The 9,205-nt window shown below is 49.2% G+C and overlaps 1 protein-coding gene across 1 annotated transcript; it reads right to left on the bottom strand.

Annotated features, from left to right (window-relative positions):
• Nucleotides 1-629: 629 nt before the first annotated feature.
• Nucleotides 630-1,246, bottom strand: LOC119281960. The gene is made up of 2 exons (XM_037562348.1): nucleotides 877-1,246; nucleotides 630-755 (listed from the first exon to the last, which is right to left on the bottom strand). The coding sequence occupies exons 1-2, from the start codon at nucleotides 1,171-1,173 to the stop codon at nucleotides 738-740; spliced, it is 315 nt and encodes a 104-aa protein (XP_037418245.1). The 5' UTR covers nucleotides 1,174-1,246; the 3' UTR covers nucleotides 630-737.
• Between the last annotated feature and the right edge of the window lie 7,959 nt (nucleotides 1,247-9,205).

The following is a 9,205-nucleotide window of genomic DNA, read 5'->3' as shown; positions in this document are numbered from 1 at the left end:
ATACCAGCAAACGAAAAAGAATTAAAATGGAAACACAAAATTAAATGAAAAAGAAATCATAAAACTAAAAACCCCCCAAACCTTATTGTACCGGTTGGTCTTACCAACCGATACTAAAGGGCTCCAGGCCTCCGGAGCTGGCTCGTGCCACATGGTTTCCCTTTAGCACCGGTTCGTGCTGAACCGGTACTAAAGGGGGGGGGGGCTTTAGTGCCCACACTTTAGTGCCGGTTATGGAACCGGCACTAAAGGGCCTTACGAACCGGTGCTATTGCCCGGTTCTGCACTAGTGCTGATAAGGCGGGCGACAGATTAATTGTTCAGAGACAATAACATGCAAATTCAGATATTTCAAGCAAATAGGATTCAGAGATTGACTTAACTCAAGATCATCAGACAATTGTTTACCAAGACCATCCTTACGACCACCTAGCCATCCATATCGCACACTGTAAAACATAAAGTAGCACCGAATCTTGTTAGTTAGGCCATTCCTCCACAATGCTTCCTAATCTCAAAGAAGACCTCATGTTCAGGTATACTTTCCCATTCACACATACATATTCCGGCATAAGATAGATTAACTGGAACAAAATAACTACACACCATCTCCTTGTAGAAACTTTCTTATGTCTGGTTGGCCTTATTATCTTTGATTTAGAAGAACAGGAACCCGTTGAAACGATACCAGTTGGAGTGGTATAAGGGTGCTGCTGAGAGTTGAATGCCTCGAGCGGTCACCATGTGGTTCTCAACTACAGAACGAAACAGGGTTATTTACAGATAATGTATAACCTAGCTTGTAGTCAATTAAGTAATTTCTTATTGAACAATCATAAGTAGGAGGGAGGAAGGAGAGAAAGTAGGAGCAGGTACCATGGCCTTTTTCTTACGAACGGCGACGGGTCGTCTTCGCCTTACGACCGGATGCCGATGACACCCCGCGTGGTTGAGGTGGGAGCGGGATAGATCACCGTCGTTGGCGTGGAGGAGCGCCTGCAAGTCCACCTCCACGGCAGGTGCCTCACCGTCGGGGAAGTGGTGGAGATGCCATCCGTGGTGTTTGCTGAGGTAGCCGGCGCTAGGGAAGAAGAAGATGCAGCCGCCCTTCTTCCCATCACTAGAAGGAGATGGGCAATAAAATCCCTGGATGGGTGATGAAGATGGATGCATGCCGCCATCCGTTCCATGTGTGTTTGTGGTGATGGGGAGATCGGGAGATTGAAACGTTGGCAGGGAGGGATGGAAGGAGAAGAGGAGAACGCATAAATTGGGGAATCTGAAGAGGGAAGGGTAGGTGCGCGTTTTGGGGAGGCGAGGAGACGATGGAAGAGTCTTCAACGTGCGGGTCCTGGAGCACGCGGGGCTCAATGCTTGCGCCGCAGATCTGAGTCACCCGTGGTCAATCAAACGGCTGAAATTTATTATGGTGACGTGGATGCGTGAGAGCTCAGAGAAATCAGGTGGTGGGGAGCTCCTATTTAGATATAGTAGATGAAGCTGATGCTTCATATACTGTACTCCGACGTGGATGTTGGGGCAGCAGCTAGGTGCTGCCCCCATTGTACATGCTCTTATGCACAACATAGAGCGTGTTTGGTTGCTGTAGTCTATAGTAGCTGCATTGCATAGCCTTCGCAACTCAGCCTGGCTATGCAAATGCAGCCTCAAATGCACCTCTGCAAGTTGTTTGGTTGCCTGCATGCCCTCTTGCCTGCATGGGCTGAATCACACTACCTAGTGTTTGGTTGCCTGCATGTTATGGGACAAATTCAAGGCATGGTGTTTGGTTGTATGCAATGTCTGGTGTGTGGTAACCTCTTTGGCTAGTGGTGAGGTTACCAGCACCCTTCGGCACAACCATGTACCACACATCATAAGCAGAGCAGAGCATAAACAGAGCATCAACTACTTACCAGCATGGTTCAGATAACATAACGATAGTACCACACATCATAACGATAGTTCAAACAGTTCAACGCATAAACCATAAAGCAGACTCGATAGTACTTAGGAAGGAGGTGCCCCGGCCCTAGTCCCTGGCGGCGAAGGCTTCGTCGTGCTTCCCGCACTTGTTGACCACCTCAGTGCCTTCGTCGTCGAAGATGATGACCTTGAGGGTGTCGGGAGTCACGAGCTTGAACGTCACCATGTAGCCGATCTTGATCTGATGAACGGCGGCGTAGGTGGCCCAACCCTGACCAGGGTCACCTTGCCGTTCATTATCTTCACCGTCACCCTCCAAGAGCAGTCAGTGTTGTTCCTCAGCTTGAACTCCGTCGGCACCGCAATGAAGTGCTTGGTGAAGTCCATGGGCAGGGGATGCACTCTAGATTCGCTGCAAGGATGACATTGCATAAGTGAGTTGGGCCACCCTCCTCATGGTAGTGGTCGTAGTTGCGGCGCTTGTTGCTGGGGGGCTCCTCCATGCGCTCGTCGTCGCCAACCGTTGGCGTCTTCGGTTCTTCCTCGATGGTGGGCAGCAGCACCACCTCGGGCATTGGATGAACCGTCTCCTTGCCCTTGTTGTCAACGGCCGGGAGCACCTACATGCCCATATCATTGCTCTCCTTGATCTACACAGAATTCATGGACTCAGGCACAACATAGAGTTCATGGCTTATTGAAGAGCATGTAGTTAAAACGGCATGACTGTCACTCTTCCTCCTCTCCATCGCGCTTATATTTACTCACCGTGACCACCACTTACCCACCTCCTCTCTTATCTCACTATCAACCTTCCTCCTCTCCATCGCCATGAGCTCCAGCTCCAACGCCAACCCCTTCCCTTGGGGTATTAGCTGGAGGGCCTTCTTCCTCGGGTGGTCGGCTAGTGACTGCACCAAGTTCGAGAACACCATGGAGGTGTGCTCGAACTTTGACTCCATGCCTGACATGCAGAAGGAATCTGATGCAGTGCTCATGAGGGCCACTGCACAATAGTTGAAGACGCTGATTCCTAACCCAGCGAAGGGCACGATGGCAGTCGACATCATTCGCTAGGCCATGAATCAGGCCGTCTCCGATGACACTATACTGAGGAAGAGGTGGTCCAAGTACAAGAACTAATGGGCTCCTAATGACCGTGGTGCCGCAGTGTACTGGGAGACGGCAATCGCGCCACCCGCGGTCATCGGTGGGGAGCCTAAGGAGGAGGAAGAACCGGTGCAGATGCCAGTGAGGGCGCTGGAGCCAGGCCATCATACCTGGCAGATCGACCTTGATTCCTCCGAGAGCGACGATGACCCGTCGCCCCGCACGGTGATAGACAAGAATATGAAGGCCAGCCACTCGACCCGCCGCTCCGCACGCCGATGAAGGCCGCCGCAGCCCGCTGTTAGCTAGTGTCTGTTGTGTACCCCCGATCCCCCAATACCCCTTCAACTCCATCCGCATCTACCTCTATTCCCATCTTGTATGAACTAGTATGAACTCATATGAACTAGTATGAACTGCCATGCTTATCTACCTATTCCCAATTCCCCTCTCCGGCGTGGATTGAATCTAGCGCCAGATCGAACGTGAAAAAGTAGTGCATGACAAAAAGAAAAGTGCTTAACGCCATTGCCGTGGGCCAGGTGATGATCCGCTCGCCGGTGATGGCGTTCGGTGGTCTTCTTGCTCTCCTCCGATCCGCCGCCACCAGCAAGAATTGGGAGAGTGGGGAGAGGGAGCGGTGAGGCTAATAACTGCCGGCGCTTCGGGAAGCAACGCGACTTCTCGAGCGTGGCCGCGCGCGTGCAGCCGCCACCCACGTGCACCGCTCGGGCCTAGCTATGGAGAAACTGCCGATTCGAGCGCTTCCTGGGAGCCAGGCCCAGGAGTGCTTTAAACATCATGCCATGCAGGCCCAACAGTGTATGCAGCCAACCAAACAGGTTGTTTTCTTCCCACGCGGCCCTGATTAGGCTTCATGCAGGCAACCAAACACGCCCATAGTTAATAGTGAACCAACCACCACTTCAGGCACATGCCAGTTCAAGGAGGAGAGAAAAAGAGGCATGCCAGTTTGCATGTCCAGGAAGTACGTATAATCGATCGGATGCGTCGCATAGTGATCGATCCGCAGCTTGTATTGTCTTATTTTTTACAGTATAGGTATTGTCTTTCTTTTCAAACGTGCCTTTCTTCTAAGCATTGTTCCATCGGTGGTACGAAGGACCGGTTCTGAGATTTTGGGGGCCCGGGGCAAGACTAAAACTCAGGGCCCTTAATATGGATGCCATAACAATAAAAATGAATATACGTATATATAAAATATTTATTGATAACACTCAAATGCATCTAAATCAGTATGCATATAAAATAATTTATACATATTACCTTAAAAATTTCTTCTAACAATCCTCGATGCAAAGTCAACTATGATGGGGTCAATGTCAATATCATCCAATAATTTCTTCTCGACGCATAATGTTGCCAAATCATTTAACCTCTCTGAACCATTGTTTACCTCAGACAATTCTTCAGCAGTTTGAACTTTGTAAGCTAGTCACAGTCATGGTAAATAAGACGCGGTAGGCAATGAAGATATTAGGATAACAATCAACTTCTTGGACATGCTCGAAAATCTCCATTGCAAACATTACACCATCTGGCAAAGTTAATATTATATTCTTCAATTCAAAAATAAGATCATATACCTGAACATCTCATGAACCATTAAGAGAGAAATTTTGTGCAAGACTCTTCCAAGTTCAATATCATTGCAAACATAAACCGTTTTAGTACTAAGCAACGGTGATCCGTAGTAGGGATGCAATCATATATAACTATGCAGTCCAGCTAGCAGAGTTGGTTGAAGAGCAGCCCAAAATGATCAAGCAGCAGCTGGGTATGACAACTGGCTGCTGTTCCAGCCAGCTAACGTGTAGATAGTATGTGTTAAAGCGTGTCTGCAAAAACACTGTCCCTACGAGTATCAATTTTTTTGATCGCTAGAATCTCTAAGGTAGTCAGAGGCGGCCGCCCGCGTACAGGCACAAGTTACATTAGTACTTATTGAACAGTAAAGCACACATCTGTGATCTGTAATGTATTGGGCAGTGCTGGCACGGCTGTGCGTGTGGACGTACTAGGTACGTACTCGGGCCACGCGTCGGATGCTGCTCACCATGCATTCATAATCATACGTGAGACACTTAGGGCATGGCCAACGCTTCATGCTAGAGTGATGCCCCATGATCCACGTCGGATTAAAAAACATAGAAAAGAAAAGGATGCTGCTTGCAGAGCCGAATGGAAGAAGAAGTTGGTGCTTCAATCAAAAACGAGAAAAAAGAAGTAGAGGAAAGAGGCAAAATCACATGGAAAGAGCACTATAGGACCACACAGGACATGTACAGCCATGGGTTTAGAGTAAAAAGAAAATCGTAAGAGAGAGCAGGGGCGTAGCCAGGCCCCAGGCAACAGGGGCCATGGCCTGGCAATTCTTTGTATACTGTAGCTTATTTTGATACTGTAGCAAAGCAGGTTGGCCCGGGGCGCAGGGCCGGTCCTGGGGCATGGCAAAGAGTGCAGCCGCCTAGGGCCCAGCCTAAACAGGGGCCCATAATAACGTGTGCCTGCGTAACTAAGCTGAAAGCCCAGCCTATTAAGGTAGAGCAAAAGTCACGCACGAGAATGGCGACAACGTTAGGGTTCCCTCTCGTTAGGGTTTTTTCCTCTCGTCGCCGCTGGCGATCGTTCAGATCTGTTTTCTTCTTCCCTCTCTGCTGGATCGGAGACCCGTTCACCGGCTGATCTCGGAGTAGCCTCGCCTGCCCACGTCTGGTGTTCGGTCTTCGCTCGCAGGGGAGTGAAGGCTTACATCCCCCTGTCGGTTTCTGGTCGCGGGGATCGATCTATCTGCTTCGACAAACCATGGCAGATCGTGGCAATCCGGCGGCTCCTGGATCTAAAGGAAAGGGCAAGCTGGAGGAAATGATGAAAAAGCTCGCCCTGCAGGAAGATGACCTCGACGACGTCGTTTTTGAGGAGGATGATGCCCCGGTGGAGGAGGATCTCCGCTGGATGATCCTGGTTAGAGTCCACATGGATAAAGGGTTTAGCACCTATTGGTTCTTCCGCAACATGAGGACAGCCTGGGACCTCGCTAGGCCGGTGAAAATCAAAACCCTAGAGGAAAACCTCTTCCAGATGCAATTCAACTGCCTGGGTGATTGGGAGAGAGTTACACAAGGGGGACCATGGCACTTCCGGGGGAACCCGGTAATCATTGGCCCATATGACGGATTCACGAAGCCAACTGAAATCGAGCTCTATAAGTTTGAGATCTGGGTCCGAATCATTGATCTGCCGATTGGCTACCATGGGAAAGTTAAGGCTCTTGCGGCCAAGATTGGCGAGTTTGTGGACTCTGAGCCATCTTCCTTTGACTTTGAAGGGAACTTCTACAGAGTTAGGGTTCTTCTTGATGTGAGAAACCCTCTCAAGAAAGCAATATCTCTGATCCGTGGAGGAGAGAGGGTGATCTTCGCGGTAAAGTACTAGTGCCTACCTGACTGGTGCCAAGTCTGTGGCATGATGGGCCACGAGTTCAAGGAGCACGGGGATGGAATCCACCCCCCATCAGCGCTGACTTTCAAAAACTTGAGAGCGCCAGTGACCACTGCCTGGGATACCCGTCGACGTAATAGGAGCCAAAAACCACAAGCCCAAGGGGGGCCGCCTGGTGCAAGTTCAAAGGAGGGACCCCAGGACCTAGAGGAGCAGCATGCTTCTGATATGGAGCTTCCTGATTACAACCGGAAGCGATCTTCGCAGCAGGTTGTTGAACCCACTAGCCAGTTGGGATCTACGGGGATGGAACTGGTTGTGGCAGCTAAATCTAGCGGTGAAGCAACCCCAATGAGCCCTCCACCGAAGCAAGACCCCAAGAGGACCAAGACCAACCAGCAGTTTGAGAAGCAAGGCATGGCAGGTCTGAAGAAAAACACAGTAGCAGGAAAGAACAATGAAGCAAAATCGGCGGCCTCCTTTCGGGAGGACCGCCGAGCACAATGAATTTGTTGTGTTGGAACTGTCGCGGGATAGGCAACGCCCCGACAGTTCAAGAGCTACGCGGACTCGCGATAAAGTTTTCCCCTAGTAGTGGGGTTAGCGCTGAAAACTTAAAGAGTACTCTAGGTTTTGATAATTATTTTTCTATTGACTCCTCTGGTAGGAGCGGAGGCCTAGTGATGTACTAGAATAATGAAATAAATATGGAGAATTTGGGTTACTCACAGTATAATATTGATATGAAAGTTTCTGATCTTGGTGGTGACCCGTGGAGGTTACCATGCTTTTATGGTGAAGCTCAAACACATCTCCGACAGAGAACATGGGACACAATGAAGAATCTAGCAGCGCTCCAAAACCTGCCATGGGCATGTATAGGAGATTTTAACGAGGTTCTTCGCAGCGACGAACATGATGGCATAGGCACGAGAAGCCAAACACATATGCAGGGCTTCCGGGATGCGGTGGATGTATGTGGCCGGATTGACTTAGGGTTTCAAGGCTGCAAGTGGACTTTCAAAAAGAAGGTGGCAGGTGAATCTTTTACTAGGGCCAGACTGGATAGAGCTCTCGGTTCGACTGAGTGGTGTGCACAATTCCCGTTGGCTGCCGTGGAGCATCTCACCGCGGCAACATCTGACCACTCGCCGATCCTGCTGCATCTCACTCCACATGTTGGAAGAAGGACCGAGGCAAGGTTCTAATACGATTGTATGTGGGACACCCATCTAGGTTTGATCCCGACCGTCCAGAATGCATGGGAGGCAAACGGCCCCAATCTGACGGTTGCGGAGGTGCGAGCTAACCTAGCTGCGTTATCAAATAATCTGGGCGAATGGAGCAAGACATCTTTTGGTAGTGTAAAAGGAGAAATTAGATTGCTTAAGAAAGAGTTGGACAAACTCAGAAATGATCCACACAGGACAGGACCGACTCATGCAGAGATCAAGATTAATGACAGGTTGATCGAGCTCTATCTTCGGGAAGAACTCATGTGGCGCCAAAGATCCTGTGTTCAGTGGTTGTCGGAGGGCGATCGCAACACACATTTTTTTCATCTAAGAGCGTCTATGAGGAGGCGGAGAAACTTAATCAAATCATTGCAAAAACAAGATGGGCAAGTTACAGAGGACCTCACGGAGATGCAGACTCTAGCACTGGAATACTATAGAAGTTTATATTACTCAGAGGGGGTTTACGATATGGAAGAGGTACTCCAACACGCCCCGGTCAAAGTGGTAGCAACCATGAACGACCAACTTCTTGACGCGTACACAGAAGGGGAAGTCAGGAACGCTCTTTTTCAAATGTTTCCCACTAAGGCCCCGGGGCTGGATGGCTTTCCTGCACACTTCTTCCAACGTCATTGGGACACTTGTGGAGCGGCTGTCACTAGGGTAGTACTCGGCATTGTGAGGGGGCAGGAGAGCCCGGAATGTGTTAATGATACTTTGCTGGTGCTAATACCTAAGGTATCAAATCCTACCTTATTGTCACAATTTTGTCCTATCAGTTTATGCAACGTGTTCTACAAGATAGCATCGAAGGTCTTGTCAAACCGTTTGAAAGTTATTTTGCCTGAGATTATTTCAGAGGAGCAATCTGCATTCGTTCTGGGCAGGATGATTACTGACAACATAATCTCAGCCTATGAGTGCTTACATTTCATGAAGAGGAACAAATCAAGGGGCAATAGTCATTGTGCACTCAAACTGGACATGATGAAAGCTTATGATAGAGTTGAGTGGAGTTACCTGGAAGCTATCATGAGGAAACTGGGTTTTGCGGAGCCTTGGATCACAGTCGTCATGAACATGGTCAAAATAGTTTCTTTTTCTATTCTTTTTAATGGTAACATTTTGAAGGGTTTTAACCCTTCTCGAGGTATTCGACGGGGAGATCCTATCTCTCCATACCTTTTCTTGTTGGCAGCAGAGGGCCTTTCGTGCCTATTAAAGTCTCAGAATGAATCATCCTAGCTCAGCGGCATTAAGGTGGCACCATCGGCTCCGTCGGTGAACCACCTTTTATTCGCGGATGATAGCCTGCTGTTTTTCAAGGCGAGTGTTGATGGAGCAGAAGAGGTATCAAACCTATTGGATATATACTGCAGGGCTTCAGGTCAGAGAATTAATAAGGACAAATCTTCCATCTTCTTTAGCAAAGGGTGCCCGCAAATTGTCAGAGATGCAGTCAAGGGCTG

Source organism: Triticum dicoccoides, chromosome 3B (genome assembly GCF_002162155.2).
Source record: "Triticum dicoccoides isolate Atlit2015 ecotype Zavitan chromosome 3B, WEW_v2.0, whole genome shotgun sequence".
NCBI classification, from domain to species: Eukaryota; Viridiplantae; Streptophyta; class Magnoliopsida; order Poales; family Poaceae; genus Triticum; species Triticum dicoccoides.
This window is presented reverse-complemented; position numbering and strand designations above follow the sequence as displayed.

Coding starts and splice junctions, on each gene's coding strand:
- LOC119281960 (XM_037562348.1), bottom strand. CDS start 1,173: ATGCATCCATCTTCATCACCCATCCAGGGATTTTATTGCCCATCTCCT.